General features: G+C 41.7%; 2 protein-coding genes across 2 annotated transcripts in view; one reads left to right on the plus strand and one right to left on the minus strand.

Moving 5' to 3' along the window:
• mrm2 (mitochondrial rRNA methyltransferase 2) overlaps window positions 1-19,721 on the plus strand; it is a 98,693-nt gene that overhangs the window by 26,967 nt on the left and 52,005 nt on the right. Inside the window, exon 2 of the mRNA XM_049745610.2 lies at window positions 15,273-15,372. Coding sequence (XP_049601567.1) covers window positions 15,273-15,372 — 100 coding nt within the window. The remainder of the gene's footprint in view (window positions 1-15,272; window positions 15,373-19,721) is intronic.
• elfn1a (extracellular leucine-rich repeat and fibronectin type III domain containing 1a) overlaps window positions 6,716-19,721 on the minus strand; it is a 44,014-nt gene continuing 31,008 nt past the window's right edge. Inside the window, exon 3 of the mRNA XM_049745454.2 lies at window positions 6,716-11,362. Coding sequence (XP_049601411.1) covers window positions 8,710-11,085 — 2,376 coding nt within the window. The 5' untranslated portion in view covers window positions 11,086-11,362 and the 3' untranslated portion in view covers window positions 6,716-8,709. The remainder of the gene's footprint in view (window positions 11,363-19,721) is intronic.

A 19,721-nucleotide genomic window follows, 5' to 3' on the forward strand; every position in this document is an offset into this window, starting at 1 on the left:
TGAATAATATTGTGGACTATTTCTCCCAAGCCTTGGAGTTTGGGTTATTTCAGGGCAATGCACACCCTGGGCGCAACATATTTGAGGGCTAAAAATCAATCTGACAGCAAACAACTTCATTTAGGCTCTGAGCTTTCTGGGGTAATGACATTCCAATTATGTTCCTAAATCCAAAAAGATTCCACAAGGAAACGTGCAAATTATGACATAAAACAACTTGTTTGGTTTACTTCCATACGAGCAACAACTATGGTGTCTCTAAGGGGTCAAAAAGGCAGAATAATTGGGGCACAAATACTCGACTCAGTGTGGCAACCCTTTATTCTTCTCTCGTAAGGTTATTAAAAGATAATTTATTCTGGTGTCCATTTGAGGAAACCACTCTTTGGCGTCTCAAAAGCCATCAGCGGCGAGAGTTGAGAAGAATCTGACAAGCGTGCAAATGAAGCTTCGCCTTTGGTAGTCGTGCGTTCAGCCGAGAGCACTGAAGCCACATGATTCATTACGACAGGGTCATTATTTTACCGTACCAAAAACAGAACACGGTAACTCTGCACGGATCCACTCAGATTTATGGCCGTGTTGTCTTCCTCGTGTTGCTTGGCTTCTCTTTCATGTTAGCTCGAGTTTCTTCTAAACTTGAACACAATAATCTGTATAGAAATAAGATGTTTTAGTAATCTGTTTTGTTTCATTGCTAATTTGCTAACTAGCATGCTACCTAGCTTACTGCCAGTGAAAATAAATGACTGGCTTTTCCGCTTTATCTGTCCTTTTGTTTGCTAATGGTGTCATTGTTAGTGTCTCGTTGTCTAATTAAACTTAATGAATGTTGGCAAACCTGCTTTGATTAAGCTAATCGCTAAGACGCATTTGTTTCCACTCGTTGGCACGACGTGAGCACGATTACATTAATAGTTCTGATTTGCTTCATGATTGTTAACCTTTGAAGCCTTTTCTTGGCACATCCGAATATCGTCCAAATACGATCCAAAAAACGTTTTTGCGCGAATGTTGTACAAGTGTAGCGAATTCCTGGCGTAGCTCCAGTGCTCTAGCAGGACTTTAAGTAAACAACAGAAGATGCAACCGTACTAATGATTCCCTCAGGTATCCCTGTGTGATTGTTTGTAAGCTATAAAACTGCGAGTCCAGCGGGGCATGAAATTAGACCCTTCCAATTTCCCAAACATGCTTAAAAATTAATGGAGGCAAATAGCGTCTTGAGCGTGCCCGCTAACTTGCCAGGTGATGCAATTAACGCACCAGCAGACACAAACATAACGACGAGCGTGTCACGACCCAGGTAATGTAAAATATAAATTGGCGGATGAGCTCGTCTCTGATAATTTTGTCGAATTAGCGGCAGCAATGTGCCTCAAATGTCTTGTTTACAACACAAGCCACCCGTGTGACCTTTCACGAAGGTCCTCAGACAAAACCTGAAAGTTTTGAATAAACAAAAAGGCAGATAGTCAGAGGAAAACCTGCACCGAATGTTATTTTAACTTTAAATCCTGAGCATGTTAGCAGAAATACAATGTTAATGACAACTGCAATATTAAAAACATATTTGGATATTTGGTAGTTATACATTTTTTAGCAGAGTTTAAAATATATATATATTTTTTTTTTAATGTTTATTTAATCTCACACTGCAGTTGTACCTTACTTTGTATGCATCAGAAAAGGTTAGCTAATTGACATTTAAAGACAATTAAATGAGCATTAATCTCTCCAGCTTGCTGTTGTTTTCGTCGGGCACTGATGCGTCTGGATTTATTTATTTTCTTCTTCATTCCTAAATGAATGCACAAGCACCTCCAAGCTCATTTCAAAAGAAACCCAATCTCGAGATGCGCCGGCGGTACGAAATGAACAACAGGACTCAATTTCGAATCACAGTGCATACTAATGCACTTTGGTCTGATGCGTCTCATCTAAAAAAAAAAAAAAAAAAAAAGGGGGTCCTTGTCTATCATGCAAATCTAGAAATTGTCAGAATTCTGGAACCTTCTTTGTGGAAATAAACGAGACGTTATTTTTTTCCCATGTGCTTGTGAGTCATCGCCACCACATGTCGTGCTTTCTTTCACGCGTCTGTGCAGATGTTCCATTCACGTTCATTAGCTCCCTTATTCCCGTGCACTTGTTGCCACGACCGTCTGATGAACGCTTTCATGCTCTTCCTTCCTTCGCAATTGTTCTCATAAAAGATCAACTCTCTTCCAAGTGTCAACTATTCAACAAATGAGCAAAATTCTACAAAAAAATGATTTATTTTCTTAATTGCTGCTAATCTGAGCAATTTACAATCTCAACGTATCGTCTTGATGACGTTTTGATCGTGAGTCACCGTCCGCAATATCAAAAAGTGTTTTCAAGCACGATAGCATTAGAACAGGGGTGTCAAACTCATTTTTTTTGCGGGCCGGATTTGAGTCATAGTTTCTTTCGGAGGGCCATTATGACTGTCAACTCAAATAAATGTATGAACACCTCATATTATATACATTATAAGCTACAAAACAAACTGACAAATAACTCATTTTCAAATCAGACTAGTAAAAACTGGTCAAATATAAAAAAAAAAAGAAGATATTTTTAAAAGTGAACACAATTTGCAATTCTAGTAATGACACACGAATTTGATGCACAATTTGTCTTCGCGGGCCACGTAAGATGATGTGGCGGGCCGTATCTGGCCCCCGGGCCTTGACTTTGACACCTGTGCATTAGAAAGAACAAACACCCCCGGTGTGGCCAACGATACACAACTAAAAAGGCTAGCGTGTCAATCAAGTGCAGCGCATTTCCCACCCGCCCACACCGTCCTCAGGTATAATCGCGTGAAAACACCCGTGTGGGCGAACTCCATGTTTGTGTGTGAATAATGGCCTTTTACAGTCATCGAAAAACACTTAATTTGCACACATTGAAATAGTGACAAGGTCATATTTTCCCCTTTGTAGCAATTACCGGAAAACTACTGCGAATTTTAAAAATTTCCACAAAAATAAAAACAACTTTCCGAGATGTCAGCTGTCATTCCAAACAAGTCATTTTCTTGCAGAAAAAATAAAAAAAAAAGCAATTAGCACGTCTTCATTCGACGTCTTTGCAAAAGCGCTTGATTATTAATAAGACGAGTCCAATAACGCGATGGTGTTTGAAATGTGCCGACCGGAAATGAACTGCCCTTTTGTCATCGTATTCAAGAGCGCCCTCGTCGCTGAATGTTAAGCAAATTCATAAAAGGGAGGTGCACAGGGGAAATAATTAAAGGCTAAAAGCTTTTTATCTCCGCGGAATGGGAAGCGCTCTAGTTTGGGTTCTCCAATGTGAGCTGCCTTATTATCACCCAGGAACAAAAGTCACATGGACCTGCGTGGGCACATTTCCCCTTCTTTGATTCAGCTCGGCAGGCTTTCATTCCCCAAATGAGCCAATCAGGTGTCTTCTGCCCTGACATGCTCCGCGCTCAGCACTTCTTTGGTGTCGAGCGAAGCTCCTGACTAGTTGCGGAGGAGATCGCACAAGCCCATTTAATGAGTCGGACCGGGCTGTTTGTGCTCCTTGCGATCATCCATCAGCATAAATCTCCTTTAACGAGAGTGAAGGCTTTCAGGCTGCCAACATGGAGATACTTATAAATCAATGCCCCCCTCCCCACCTTCCTCCACGAAGGCCCACTCACTCCTTGCTATAGCGTGATGGATTCTTTAGTAATGCTCCACCTTAAGGGACACGCCGCCGCAGTGAGCACATCACTCATGTTGTTATGAAGCCCGCTGAGAGCTACACATAAATCATGTTTCATGTACAAACTGTCAAGTACGGTTAGCATGTTAGCGACTGAACGTCAACTCCCTCCACAGTTGATACCAAAAAAAAGATAAATAAATAAAACTTTCCACAAAGTGTTGATTTGGTCGGCGTCGCTTGCCAAGGCTTAATCGCTCTTCACTTTCCTCCTGGCCGATTGCCGTCAGGAGATAAAATGTTCCGCTGAAATTGTCTTCCCTTTTAAAAGGAGTAATGGCAGAGTGTGACGTTAGTGGGCTGGGATTAGGAAACAAGATGAGGTGCAGGCAAATAGCATCTCATCCACGAGGCGAATGACCGGGAAATTGGTTTAGGTCCAACTTCCAGTGCTGATGCCCTTCAAATAAGTCAAAATGGCGGCAAACAAAAGTACGAGCGCAGCCTTCCCGTGTTGGACGTCATTCAAAATCAATAAGATTCAAAAGCTGAGGCCCCAATTTTGAAAGGTCATTTAAAATGAGCTTGATACAAAATGAACAGATTGCTTAACTTGACTTTAATGATTTTAATCTTTGACCGTAGTTATGCTAGCTCAAAAATACATTTGGAAACTGGTAGCTTAAAGACCAATTTCAAATGGCTGATGATGACCTTCAATCCCTGTGAACCTCCATTAGCAGGTGTTATTGAAAATCAATAAGATCTCCCAAAAGTTTGACGTGCAAACTTTGACATTTTCACATCCGCGAGCATCCTCAAGTTAGCGTGACTGGCGTCCTTTGGAAAGTGATCTCCATCAACGAGGCTTTAGTTTGCTGCTTTTTCTTTTCCTTCTGGCCCGGGTTCAGACACTCTTGGCATCCCCGTCGGAGCGGTGACTAAACAATCGGTCTGCCAATTTTTTTTTACACGCCGTATATAAGAGTGCACTTTGAGTTGATGGATGGCGCTCAACTGCTTTGTCACCTCGACATGACGCTTCGTCTGCTAACAGTGTCGTCTTTTCTGGGAGGAGAAAAATCACATGCTATTACACGTGGGGAGAAAAGGATGACCTTTTCTTCTCATTATTCTCTCCTACTGTAGATTTTGATGTGTTTGTTCCAGATCAACATAAAGTACAACTCCCTTGGGAAATGTAAGTGCGAACAGTGCACTGCAGTCTGGAGTCTCTCGCTATCCTACATCTCCAGATTATTCATCATTTGAGGCATTTGTTCTTCCCGGCAAAGGAAACACACAGAGTGATTTAATAAAGGAAAAAAAAATGGCTGCCATCAAAGGCAGAAGCATTTTTGAAATGCTAGAAACAAAATTATTACATATCTACTGTTTCTGACTGATCTAAGTGTAGACTTGAAACATCGAAATAAGTAGACAGACTGCATTGCAATATTCAGATGCATGGATTCTTTATCCTCTTGAATTTTTTTTATTTTTTGCTAAGTCATTAACAGTAGTCGTGAAACTCTTCTTCACTTCTGGCTGTTTTTATACTGCCCCCAGTGGTCAAGATTAATCAATCAGGGTGCACAAGACAGTTGAATTCTTTGTACCGTATTTTCCAGACTATAAGGCGCACCGGACTATAAGGCGCACCTTCAATGAATGGCCCATTTTAAAACTTAGCCCTTATATAAGGTGCACCATTAATGCATCATGTCAGATTTTTAATCCAAATCAAATCATTCTCCATTTTATCTTTTTTATTTGAACTTCAGATGCAACAAATTACTTTATAATCACAAAATAATGATCCATAGTCTTTTTGATTCATGATTCATAGTCTTCAGCGGGCCACTTATGATTGATTTCATGACACAATGCTTCAGGCCAGTTTAAATTTAGGAATTTGGTCCATATATAAGGCGCACCAGACTATAAGGCGCACTGTCGGCTTTTGAGAAAATTTTAGGTTTTTAGGTGCGCCTTATAGTCCGGAAAATACGGTACATTCTAAGTAATGATTAATGTTTATAAAATGAAGTGGTGATCTCAGAGGGCTCACGAACACCTTTGACGAGTTGGTGGAATGCCAACTCCAAAATCCATATTGTTTTTGCGTGTGTGTAAAATTGTTGGTAGTGTAAATGAGCTCGGGAATGAGTCGTGCAAAATGAAGCAATATACTTATTGCTGTACTTCAGGGAACTCGTTGCATTTTGGGAGCGGTACTGCAATGATCATTTGCCAACGAGCGTGGCGCCGCACAGTGTGCGGCAGGTGTGTTGTGACTGCATTTAGCCTCCAGCGTCTAACTGTCATCGGGGGAAATAGATAAAGTAATTTGCGCTGTCGGGGAACTCGGAAAGAAAGCAGCAAATAAATCAAGAGGCGTGCGGCCTTTCAAGCCACACCGACAAAAAAAACAGTAGGAATTTTTCTTGACTTGCTTAATGAGCAACGACCTACTGTGGATTTTTATTTATGTGCTTCTAGCAAGCCGAGGCTCGACATGGAAACCTTCTTTTGTTTTTGTTGTTGTTTTTTTCAAGATGAATTTCTTACACAATACCCTCCAGAAATACACACAACCTTTACTTTTAATATACACTGAATAGATTTCACTGAGCCAAAGTTTGAGGAATACTTCTCTGGTTGAAGTAGCACCAAGCTACAATAAAATTACTTTTGTAAAAACATTTGTAAAATAAGTTAAAGGGTATATATTGCAGAAAATCTACTTTTCATGTCAAAGGGTAAGCAGAGCTGCAATCTCTTTAGTTGGATGCACCTAGCTTTAGAACACTCGAGCCCCCTCCCCTGCAAGGTGAAGCCTCTAGTTGTCATGGTAACAAAATCTAGATTTGCCATTGGCTCAGCAGACTTTCTAAGATACCGGCTAATCGTTTTTAATTGTGAAAACATATTCGATTAACCGATTAATCCGATTCAATTTCATAAACATGAAACTACTCAAAATGTGGACTCAAAATAAAGATGCCGATCCTTACTGTGCACCCTTAACTTTATTTCACAGTACTTTGTCTGAAAGCAGATTACATAGTATTAAGAAAAACTAAATGAACCCCACCCCGCAAAAAAAACACACATTTTTGTGCTCTTGTTTGTTTTTGATGCACTTGAACAACTGTTGATCTTCCTAAAGTTTTTTTGTCACCACTTTAAACTCACACAAGTGCTACAATATGCAGTAGAAAAACACATTGCTAAGTAGCTAAATGAACTAGAAATCTCCCGTAGCTCTCGGATATTAAAACGCTTTTTTTTTCTTCTTAAATCATTAAAAAAAAAAAAACACGGAAGAAAAAAAAAATCGAATCATCAAACAGTGCTGGAAATGAACCAAAGGAAATTTACAGTTGTACCCAAGATATCCCAAAAATTCTTAAGGCGTTTGAAATGTTAAGTCAGGCTAACGCGTCAGGAGGTGCTTACGTATGGCGACCGCGTCGGGCTCATGGATGCTTCATTTCACATGAACGGCTAAAGCACATACAAAAAAAAAATAAAAATACCAAAACCAGTGATTGTTCTACTCATCCCAACAAAATCAAATAAATTATTCATCCCTCTGTTCAAACTATTGATTTGACACAAACAAGCTCGATTTAAAAGTTAAATTTCGCTTCGGGGGCTCATTTAAAAAATGATCAACTGTCCAACATCACGATGCACATCACCCAAATTGTTAAGCGACCGTGTCACCAAGCTGACATTCAATTATGTATTGCTCATTCATAAATATACAACTAACCCCCCCCCCCCCCCCCGCCGCCCATGAGCCCGCGTGGAATGAGCTCTGTAAACATCCTTTTGACGTGTTAAGTCTTGAAATTTACTGCCAAAAATTCATAATATACAAATTCACAGCCAGTAAGTCAAAAGAGTCTGGTTTTTTTTTTCAATTTTTTTTCTTCACATTCTCAAGTGTTAGTGTGATCGTCGTCCATCCGCTAAGTAATGTCCGTAATATTCAAAAAGACATTGAATCAAACCAACACGAAGCCCATCGGAGTAACAAAGTTACTTTCCCCCTGCACTTATCACGCCGGGTCATTATAGTACACTGGATGCAAGGAAAACCAAACGTTTCTTCATTGCTGTGAATAAATACTTTCGATAAAATAGACAGAAAAAGCTGCCACGTCAGAGTTTTTATATTTTACAATCATCCATCCGGCTCTCTATCGCAGGGAAATGCTTTCGCAGTCCTTCCGCTTCCTCTTGAAATAGGATCAGTCTTCCAAACACATCACAATATGTTTTCCAGGAACAACTCATTGCAAATATATATATTTATATATATATATTTATATATATAAAAAAAAATGCCATACCATTCCCAGACCGTGCAGGAATATTGTAAACAGTTTTTCTACTTTGGTCATAAAATTAGAAATGCCTGATGAATGAGACCTTCATACATGACTTAAGACGGACGTATAAAAAAATATTGTAGAAATACTTGTAAAAGTCTCAACCAAAAAATGAAAAAAAAAATGTTTAAATGTTGGGAGATGTTTATCATCCCTTACTTTAAAACCAATTCTTCCCGACAAAATGTATAGATAAAAATGGACCAAATACTTATGTACATTGATTACGTAAGATAAACTAAATATATGGAGTGTTAAAAAAACGAGTCCAGATCAACGAAATATTGAGCTTTCAGTAAACATAGTTTGATAGAGTAGTTTCATATGACACAACAGCAAATCCACTTTCACAGGACCTGGCCATGCGATACCCAAAAACCGATAATCCATTATAACATACATAGTATAATTTAGCGGTATATTTTCTAATGAATAGAATATTTTTTTTTTCCCCACTCCATAAATTCTTTACATAATATAACAAATATGAAACAATCCCCCTCACAGTCTGAGAAATGTGATATTGGAGTATGAAAGAATCTATTCATGGAAAGTCTGAGGAGGTTCTTGTCATTGAAAACAAACAAAGAAAAAACGATGGTGGTTACGATTTATGCTGGGCCGAGACGCCTTTCCAGTAGTCCAAAATATCATGCAGGTCCTCATCCTTGGCAAACTGCACCTTCTTGCGCAGCGCGTGGCCGGCCGCCATGTATTCGTCATCTTTGTGCCGTTTTCGGTGGAGTTTGAATCGCTCCCAGATGCTGTGGGACGGTTTGCAGTAGTATTCCGGACTGGAGGAATAGCTCAGGTTGTGGTACTGAGCCGGCAGCTGAGAATAAGCCAAGTCTCTGGAGCGGGAATGCGAGAGCTGCTCCAGCATGGGCGACTTGATGCCGTCGGGTCCCTCCAGCTCCTCGATCTGAGCGTCGGGGTAGGAGTGGCGGTGGTCTCCGTACTGACGGATCTTCTCGGCCTCGGCCCTCAGTATGGCGGCGGCCGGTGTCACCGTGAGGATGGTGTCCCCCGTCGGGGAGGTTTTCTCAATGTACCTGGATTCGGTACGGTAAGGCCGGGGGCTTCGCATTCCTGAGGCTGTGCTGGGCCTTTTGGGCGAGGCGTCCGAGGACCGATGTCTCTGCAGGGAGTGGTGGTAGCTGTCCTTGTATGGAGGGGCCAGGAGGCCCGATTTATTCTGCGGCTGCTCGGATATGAGCACCAGCTGCGGCTCCGCGTTGGACACGGCTCCCGATCTTACCCCTTGGTAAGAAGTGGAGTCGGTCTTGAGAGCGTCAATGCAGTTGTTGATGATCTGGTTGACTTTATCGACCTCCTTTGCGATGGTGGAGATCTCGGCCACGGAGCCTTGGCTGTTACCCGCCATTCCCATGTCGCACTCCCTGCGCTCGTGGTGGTCCAGACTTCGCACCTCCATGTAACTTCCCTTCATCATTTTTGGAGTCTCGCTTATTTCTTGAAATTTGTACTGATCCATTTCACTGGCAGGCGGGAGGTAGGGCATCCTGGCCATGTTCTCTCCGGTCAGCAACTGTTTCTGGGAGATACGAGAAATCGTCCCTCCCTCCAGTTCTTGTCCATATTTCAGTTCCATGATGTTTTTCTTCAGGCTCCCCGCCTTTTTGTGCTTTTCGTCTTGCCGACGCTTCCGTCGCAAACAGTAATAAACCACCCCGAGAAAGATGACCATGCTAAAGAGGCAGCCCAAAATGGTCATGATGTAATGAGTGGCAGTGGCGTTGCTCGCGTCTCTGGATTTGCCCTTCCAAGGTCCTGTGGTGATTGTCAGACAAGTGTGGTTGTGTCTCAGGGAGTTCCGAATGGAAACGACGCAGTATGTATAGTTGGTGTGAGGTTTGAGGTTCTTGAGCTCCACGTCCTCCTTGAATTCTTTCAGGGTTTGGATGTCTGTAAAAAAGCTGTTGTTGTACAGAACCAGGATGTACATCTTTTTGTAAGGATGCGGGATCTGAACCGTGATGCTTGCTCCCGTATTGGACACTTGCTTCAGTTTCATCAGCGGGTTTGCTTCCACTTCGTTGTTGGTCGTACTGATGTTGTGGGTGATTATGTCTTCTGGCTCCGTCCCCGATGGACAGTCCTCCAGCCCGCAAAGGGTGAAGTCCGGCGGGGGCGTCGTGGGCTCCAACGGCAACGGGAAAAAAGGTGTGACGTAGTCGTCGGTGCACACGGTGGTGAGCATGTGGAGAGCGTTTCGATAGGTGGGGTTGTTCGGGTTCTGACTCAGAAGACTGTAACCCGACACGCCACTCGGCGAGTCGCACACCATCCGCTCGTTTGTCCTGTTGGGGAAAACCGAGAGCCACTTGACAAAACCGAGCAGTTCGCAGGAGCAGTTGAAGGGATTGGTGTACAGCTCGCAGGTTGTCAGCTTAGTCAGACTGGTGAAGGTGGAGCCGTCCAACTGTTGGATGCGGTTCATGGACAAGTCGATGTTCTCGATGTTGGGGCATTCCCAGAAGGCATTGGGTGTCACAGTCTCAATCAGGTTTGCCTGGAGGTAGAGATACTGCAGCTTTCCAAGACCCCTGAGGATCCCCTCGGTTAAGTTCCGTAACTTGTTGAAGCCCATCTGAAGAACTTGTAAGTTAAATTGAGCGGAAAAGGCCCCGTCCTCGATGTAGGCGATTTCATTCTTGGTCAGGTTCAGGTAGGTTAGATTGGCAAAGCGACTGAGGGCGGAGTATTGAATACTTTTAATCTTGTTTTCATTCATGCGAAGGTCCACAATGGTGCTGTTGATGTGCTGCGGGATGGCCTCGTACGGTGGTTGGTTTTGGCTGCAGATGGCGAGCCACACAAAGCCCTTTTCGCCCTCAATTAACCAGCAGTCCCCGCTGACTTGACCCACGTGGGTCAAATAAACAATGGCCGCCGACCAAAGCAGGGCACTGCTCGCCATGCCCCACCCGCCGGCCATCCGTGCCTCCCTTCCAGTCATGTCTCGGGCGCAAAAAAAAGCAGAAGGCAGCGTTGCTATGGTTTCAATTCAGCCGGCGCGATCTTGTTTTCGGGACCAGAGGGAGTCCGTTGAGCCGTCTCCTCGTCATGGATGGAGTCTCATTCATTTAGATTCGCCGACGGTGTACTTGTGAGAATTTCACCATCCTGATTTGGTTTGTGCTTTCTGTCTCAGAAGCAAACATTGTTGATCTGTCTCGTTTTAGCGCTTCTCCAACGGTCTTCCCCTTTGCATCACTTCCAAATGGAGGAAAAACCTGCAACACAGAGATATCATAACGTCAATCAATCTTCACCCTCGTGAAGTGTCTATTTATAGCGTCGTGCTCCGCTATCCGCTTTGCTTGTTCGCTCTCCGCCGATTATTCCTCGACATCGTGTGTGTGTGGCCAACTATTAAAACAAACTCTTGGCCAATTACCGCTTGACAGTTTTGGGAAGGGCAAAGTCCCAGTTGTCTGGTCATTAACCTGCAAACTGTCAGAAGCGGGGCGACCAGCGTTTAGACTCCGCATTAAATCAATTATAAAACACAGTGTGCAACGGCGCGCCCGATCAATGTGTTAAAGGTTTCTATCTGACAAACTCGATGCATAAATGATGCACTTATTTGTGCGCAGGGAGAAAAGATTTTGTGTACACGTGCGGTCCCGGTGGCTTGTCCAAGGACCACATTAATGAAATATTCCGCACACGTCCTTCCAAATTTGAAGCTATGAATTTTTTTTTTAGATTATCAGCCCATTAGTATTGCTCACAACAAATACGGAACAGATTTTACAAATAATGACGATAATCTTGTGCTTTAACCAAACTGAAACTAACACTTTGAAATATTTCTGTAAAGTTTGTTAATTATTCGGCAGCAGTTACTGATTATTACGCATAGCATGACATCAATTCATTCAACGATGATTAATGTGCGGTTAATCCTTAGACTGACAAATGATGCAAGTCATTAAAATAAGTGACAACCCACGTTAACAGATTGCAATGACTTGCAAATTGCAGCATATAGATTTTTTTTCTCCTCCCGGGTAAGAATCATTCATTAATTTGTGTTTTCATTTGCTCGTACTTTGCATCATTAGAGCTGCCACTACTTTATTGAACAGTTCATGATATCAACTGAGGTGCTGTCTGGTTCTACGATGCATGTAATAGTAATTCATGTATTTAAGAGGAAATGTTTATTTTCCAGGTTCCATTAAATACATTTAAGATACAAACCGTGGCTCTATCAGTAACACTGTCTATTATCTGTCGTTTTCAGGTTACCTTTTTTTTTCTCCAAAGCTAATGAGGAGTCAATTATTCTCAAGGCTTTCGTTCATTGACGAGCCGATTCATCAAAAGCAATTTATCAAGAAACAATAGCTGTCTGTTTGAATCGCTTGTCTGTATGTGTCCTGCGATTGGCAGGTGACCAGGCTAGTTGCCATCCATAGGCAATAGTTATCATATTCGGCCGTACAAGAAGCTGGCACGTCCAGGTGGGTGGACATTGTGGGCGCGAGGATGCTTTTGTGTGTTAAAGGACACGCTCTCCACACAGGAGAGATAATGGCGCCATCTGAGGAGAATCGACGTGACAGTGAAGTTTAAACACCACCCCTGCTGTCACTTGACCTTTTTTTCATGTTGCGTCGCGGCGACAATATTTCACTCAATTGCTATCACGAATGCATCAGAGCGGAATGTTCAGTGCGACAGACTAATGCAAGCGAGAGTTTGACATTTGTAACTTGAAATGAGCGCAGGTGAATTGTTGGGACATTTGGTTAAAAGTAAACACATTATGGCGCGAAGTACAGTAGAATTGTGGTTAGAACGCATTGGTGGAATTGCCTATTAAATATTGTTACGCAAAGATGATACAGTGGATCGTTGGCGTGATTATCTGAAGCTTAGCCGCGTGTTTAACACTGATTGGAATTGGCCTAGAGGGAGAGATTATATGTTAAATCATTTTTTCCCTCCGTTTTTCGTCAGCAAATACTTGTTTGTGAAGTCTTTTATGATATGGGATTCAGTATCAGCTTTTTGTTGATGACTTCACTCATATAATAGTGGGTAAATACTGTTTTAAAACGGATTAGTTTTTTTCTAAATTTGATGCAGATAATCAGGTTAGAAACTAACATTGATAACATGAACAACCGTTGTTGTTTTTTATTTCTATATAAATCAACAAATTCATCACACTTGTAAAGTCAAAATCTCTTTTAAATGCAACATGTAATTAATAAGAGTTGTTGAAAACACTGCTAATTTTTAATGATTTAAAAAAAAAAAGTGAGATGAAAATGTGGGGCCCATGGTGGTTTTGGGGACATTTGAATGGACATTCGTACTCACCTGCCATGTTAATTATTATTTTTAATTACTTTGTGAATATGTTTCTGAACACGTTATATGCCGTTATATGCAAATAGTAGTAGTAGTTATCAGTGGCGAATATTTGGGGATTTCAATAAGGCACCTGGGACAACTACGGGGGTCCTCAGTACCCGGAAGTAGTTGACAGTGAGCGGGAGTTTCGCCGGGTCTGTTTCAGGTGAGTCAAGCTGTTGAAAAGTTGATGATCAGAACTTGTAATACTGCTAGTAGTCTGAGCTAATTATTGATTGAGAATATGATACATACGGTTACGGTTGTACAATGTATAATTTTGCGTATAACATGGACAGTGTGTGATGTTTATAACGTATTCTCAGTACCCGGAAGTAGTTGAACGTGAGACGGAGTTTCGCCGGGTCTTGACTGCAACAGGCGCTGTTGTGTGTGGTTCAGTAAATTTATTATTTTAACAACAAACCCCGCATGCGTGGAGTGATTCACGCCCAAGTGTGCGACAAAAACACTAAAATTGATAAACGATTAAACAGCAGACATTAGCGGCTAGTTAGCGGCTAATGCTAGTGGCATCGTTTTCTGTCAAATAATACACCACTTTGTAAAAATCTATTTTAAATGTAACATATAATTAATAAGAGTTGTTGAAAACACTGGTAATTTCTAATGATTTAAATAAAGAGAGATGAAAACACTAAAATTGATAAACGATTAAACAGCAGAAGTTAGCGGCTAGTTAGCGGCTAATGCTAGTGGCATCATTTTCTGTCAAATATTACACCACCTTGCTTATCTTTGAAATGTTTATGTCCAGTTTGAATAGTGAGGTAACAATTTCCTCCGATACCAAAGAGACCAAAATGTAAAAACATATAAAAATATCCGAAAATGTTCAAGCTAACAGGAGGCTCTCATTCTCTATTTATGTCCCACTGCTGTCTCCAAACTGGCGTTTTATGTTAAAGCTGTCATCTGTTGAGCTTTAGTAGCAATATGTTTTAGAAAAAAGTTTTTTTGATACCGGAATTCACATACGGTCCCGCTTTCCCCAAAGCTGTTGCTTTATATTCTAAACAGCAGCAGCTGGTGCAGCAAAGAAACGATGTTTTACAGCGGGCTAGAGTGCACTTTAATGTTTATTAAATATTTGGCATTGAGATGTACAAATAAAACGTGGCGGTCATCTGCATGAATGCAGATGGAAGAAAAGTGCTCATTGGAAGAGGAGAATGCAAAAAGCTTCTGTCTGAAAGCACCTTCAGGATGACAAAAGAGCAACGGTGGAGGAGAACCGATGAGGAAAAAAAACACTTTTCAAAGTTCCCGAGGGGAGACATCAGGTTCAAATCAAATGTTCAAGGAAATGCGTATGAAAAATACATCTCTGGCGAGGAAAAACAGCTGTGACGAGGCGAGCGACGTCTTGTTATTAATGGCCAGCCAGTGACCTTTCGCAAAAAGCGAAATGGGCGAGATATTTTAGTGTCCACCAGCTTTAAGTTGGCTCAGAGATGTTAGTGTTTATAAAGCCGAGAAAAAAAGTAAAAAAAATTAAAAAAGTGTTTAAAATCCTGAGAACAAATGTAAAAAATATTAAAATTTATTAAAATAAGACATGCAGAGAACAAAAGTAAAAAAAAAACAATTATTTAAAATAATACATGCAAAGAATAAAAGTTTAAAAAATAATACATTCAACTAATAATCAAATCATATCTAGCATTGTCATGTTTAATTAAAAATTAAGTTTTTTTCCCTGTTGTCTAATAAGTACTGAAGGAATGTTCCTTCAATACATTTATTTTTCTTTAGAACTTGAGGAAAATGATCTTCGTAGTTGTCCAGAACTTTGGGACCCTGATGGACCTTTCTCCAGGGATGCACTTTGGAAAAAAAGACCCTCCAGACACAGGTAGGAAAACATCGACTTTTTATCCCGCTCAGCGTCATGCACGTTGCCTTGATTGTGGAGTCTGATGTCCGATTGAGTCGTAAGCATAGCCGGCAGTGTTTGTGGTCTTATGAGGGCTTATTTGCCACCAAAGACTCACTTTCCATAATGGCAGCAATCTGTACGGTCCAGTGCGGCCGACCGGCCGGAACACCCGAGGCATCACGAGTGAGTGTATTCCCCTATCAGAAGCAGGCAGCCATTCCACAGACTCGCTCGCTCCCATTCGGGTCTTTATGCGGCGTCTAATGAAGGCTTTTCTTTTCCCCTTTTTCCACTTGTAGCGATAACCTATTGAAACCTTGCCTTTGAAGAACCGCACAAACTTGTACTTTTTATGTTGGAGCTGCTCAAGGGCCCAGGTGGCTCTTTTATATGAGAGGAGGGGGTGAAAGGTCGACGAAACATCACAGCGTCAAAGATCTGTAGTGGATTTGAGATTCGGTGCTAATGAGATCCGTGACATATTTTGAAATTCTTTCGTTTATTTAGTTTTGATTGATATTCTCGTTTTAAAGAGGTATTAGTCGAACAGGAATTCAAAATCTAATATGTGGTTTATTATGAGGTCATCACGGCCATTTTGGTGGTGAATCCTCAGCATCTTCTTGTCTACGATACCCTTGGCACACCTTGAAGTTGATTTCAGTTAAGGCCGTAGACTCGGGTACGTCACAGGGTATAGGAGTAGGAATCCTGGAGGCGGGGCCTATATCTGGTGGAGGGATGGCGTTGTCTCGGCGTGTTGTAAAAGTGTCAGCTTGATAATTCCAAGCTTTATCATGAATCTATGAGTCACCTCCAGCGTCCCCTTGCTCTGTCCCCAAAGAAGCCACGCTCCAAAATGAGCCGAGCAGGCAAACAACATCAGAAATCTTCAGCGTCTCCTCACATTAATGACAGGATATTGCAGGCGCCTCCGTTTGTGCCGTGTTGTTTGCCGCCGCCCAAACAACATCGGCGCGCGTGTTCGATTCAAATTGTTGCCTTCTCACCGCAAGTGGCTGATATCAAAGCATCCGTTTCTTTCCCCCTGTTTTTTAATATAGTTTGAAGCCCGTTCCAGTCTTGTTGCGCTTGTGTTTCTTATCTGGTGCTTTGTAGGTGCCTCAATCTCGGCGGGCCCTTCTCATCCATACCAATGACTGCCCCCCCTTTATTTGATGTCATTGAAAATGCAGCCACCTCTCGCTGGGTAGACAAGACGGCCCAAAAGAAGGGGGGGGGGGAGGCGTAGAAAGCAAAGAATGGGGAAGCAGAAGTGGCCAATCAATTGAGCTCAAATGGAACTATGGCTCCCGGGGAAGGAAACATTGTGCTCATCGAGGTCCCGAATTGCTTTTGGCAGGGGGTGACACGGAGGGCGTGCGTGCTCCGGTTAAATCAACGCATATTAAACTCGCGCTTTTATCGCAGGAGGACTTGAGGTCTCGAAAAACAGAATGGCTGTTTGCTCAGGCCTGGCACCTGTTCAAGTGGAGCAAATACGAGTGTCATTAAGTCGGAACTTTCAACTTTTCACTTTTTCTCTCGGAGGCTGTCTTGTTGAAGTTCGATGATTTCTTTTTTTTTTTTGTCCAGATATGGACACCCAAGAATTGTATAGAGGTCTTTCTTTACAATTCCCTGTCATTGGTTTAATAGAAATGTCATATATCTAATATATCAGTTACTTGGTATCGGTGAAAACTCATTCGTTGACTTTTTCTGTGAGTAAAAGTGATGTTGAACATCCCAGCGGCTTAAAATATGCATTTAGAAACCCCCACAAACATTCGTATGGCTTCAAATTTTTACATCCTGCAATCAAGCGGCATCTTTTATTTATCTCGATCTTGTTAATGTAATGACCTACTTTAAACATTTGCGTGTGCCAACGAACACCTCGCTGCTGCTAATTGCCGCAGGTTGCTGGTAATTAGCAGGAAGTATTAGCGAGGCGTGGGGCTGATGTCGTTTAATGCTGATGCTGCGTTCTGGCACAATTTTTTGTGATGATGGGGGGGCGTAATTTGAGTCTTGGGAGCAAAGGTTGGGCGGGAAGCGTGCATTTGGAACTGCGAGCTTCCTCTTTGCACGCTGGCTACTTGGTATTCTATTTAGGCGTCATACTTTGTCAAACTTTAAATGACTTGGCGCCTCACTCCGTTCTGCTTGTACGTTCCCAATATCTTACTTTATTGTTCTTCGCTGAATACGGAGTCCTTCAGCAGCGGTTTGAGCTGAGACAAGGGCGAGGGGGATAAAAAAAATCTCATCATGAAGCCAAACTCGACTTTGAGTGACACCTTTATCAAGACAACAAGCAAATGGCAACCAACCATACTGCATTTATGAAGGGCAGCAATGTGTGCGTGACATATGATGAAAATTGAACTTAAAGGGGATGTCAACCCCTCTCCCCCGAAAAAATATTTATCATATGTTCAATGCATCCCAACTCGTCTGATTAATGTTGATTTTGTGGAATATGAATTACACATATCAGACGGCGGCCATTTTGCCACTTGCTGTTGACTGGAATCACATGCACCATATTAGACTTAGACTTAGACTCAACTTTATTGTAAAGTAAATGTTTGAGTTGACTTCCTCTTTAATGTCTTGTAAGATATATACGGTGGCGCAATACATGAAGATAGACAATCTAGGAACACTCACTGGGATATATTATTTATCCTTTGTGAGAAATGATACAGCAATTTCTCATTATCCAGAATAAAGTCAGCAATTTCTTAACACTTGAAAATGAACGGGAATGGAATAGTGTTCAGGGAAAAAAAAAGAATAACAAAAAAAAACATTTCAAATGCAAAAAAAAAAAAAAAGCACCAAGGCGCATATTGAACAGGAGAGTGAACTACGTGAGCTGTGCAGAGCAACGCAGGAGTTTAATTTAAACTCGCACTTTGGAGATTTAAGATATGAGCAGCAATAACACCCGAAGGTTTAAATGCAATTTTCCAGGCCATCAACTGACCATCAACTCGGCACGTTCCTTTTCGCCTCTGAGACAACGCATGTGGCAATGAGGATTTTTGGGCTGCTGACTCAGGCAAAACTTAAAGAGCAAATATTTGAAATGCAACCACCCTAAGTGGATCCAACAGATTCGTCCTTCGGGCCAAATTTGGATGTAGAGAGATTTTATATGTGCTGAATGGATATTTTTTTAGCTTAGGATAAAAATGGCATCGGACTGAATGAGATAAATATTTGCTCTTTTCATCATATTGCCTCCGTTTTCCTCTGCCTTATTTATTCTAAAATAAATGAGATTACATACCGAACGCAACAATTGTTGTTTTGGAACAGTTGACCTTTACCCAAGCAAGAATATGACAGAATTCTTTGGCATTACAAGACTTGGGCGACGTTTGGCTGGAGATAATTTGCTGGCGGCGGCTGACCTTGTACGCTGCCATTCAGTAATGAAAATGGGATGCGGGTTGGAACCAGTAGAAAGCTGACAAAAGCGTCGGAAACGCCACTTTTGTTCAAAATCAAGCCCTGATGTCTCAGAAACCCAGAGGAGCTTCTTGAAAGTTGGTCACGGTGGCTGGCTGTCGTTCCCATTTCAGAGTACCAACGCGCGGGTTTCTATTCTGACCCCAATGCGCAAAAAAAAATCCCTTCGGGAGGATCGGCAACAAATCATATTGACATCGACGAGACTAATGTCCGTTTGATGTCTTCATCCTTTACTGAGAGTCGGGTGCACTTTGAAGATAATGCATATCTGTGTAAAATACTAAAGAAATAAGAGAGCCGGAGAAAGCTGCTGCTGCAGCACTTTGACTGCCGATTGAGATGTTTGCATGAAGTGCATTTGATGCTTGTTGGATAGAGAAGAAGCCCCGCAGTGGATACATGACAACTGTATATTTTTTTCATACTGTAGATAAAACTTGCTTTTCTTTTTTTCTATCATTTCATTTCCTTCTTACTTAAATTCACAATTGACTTGAACTTTAGTTTACGTTTGATCAGCTCTCGGTAAGCCTAAGTGACATGCTCACTTAGCTAGCTTAGCTTCACAGTTCACACAGCTAGCTTACTTGCGGCTGACACAAATGATTTTACTCTAAATCAATGCTGACATTTTACTTCTCTTTCCTTGGCCTCATTTAAGACGGAGCCAGTTAAATCTTTTTTTTTTAAATATAGCAAACAAATCTTTGCGCCTTGTGACGGTAATTATGACAAAGGCATAGCTTTAAAAGATTTGAAAAATACTGCAGTATGTAGATATCAATTCTCGTTGTTGTTGTGCGTTTATCAGGAAAATATTTTCCTCTTCTGATGGCTAA

Source organism: Syngnathus scovelli, chromosome 16, assembly GCF_024217435.2.
Source record: "Syngnathus scovelli strain Florida chromosome 16, RoL_Ssco_1.2, whole genome shotgun sequence".
Classification (NCBI taxonomy): domain Eukaryota; kingdom Metazoa; phylum Chordata; class Actinopteri; order Syngnathiformes; family Syngnathidae; genus Syngnathus; species Syngnathus scovelli.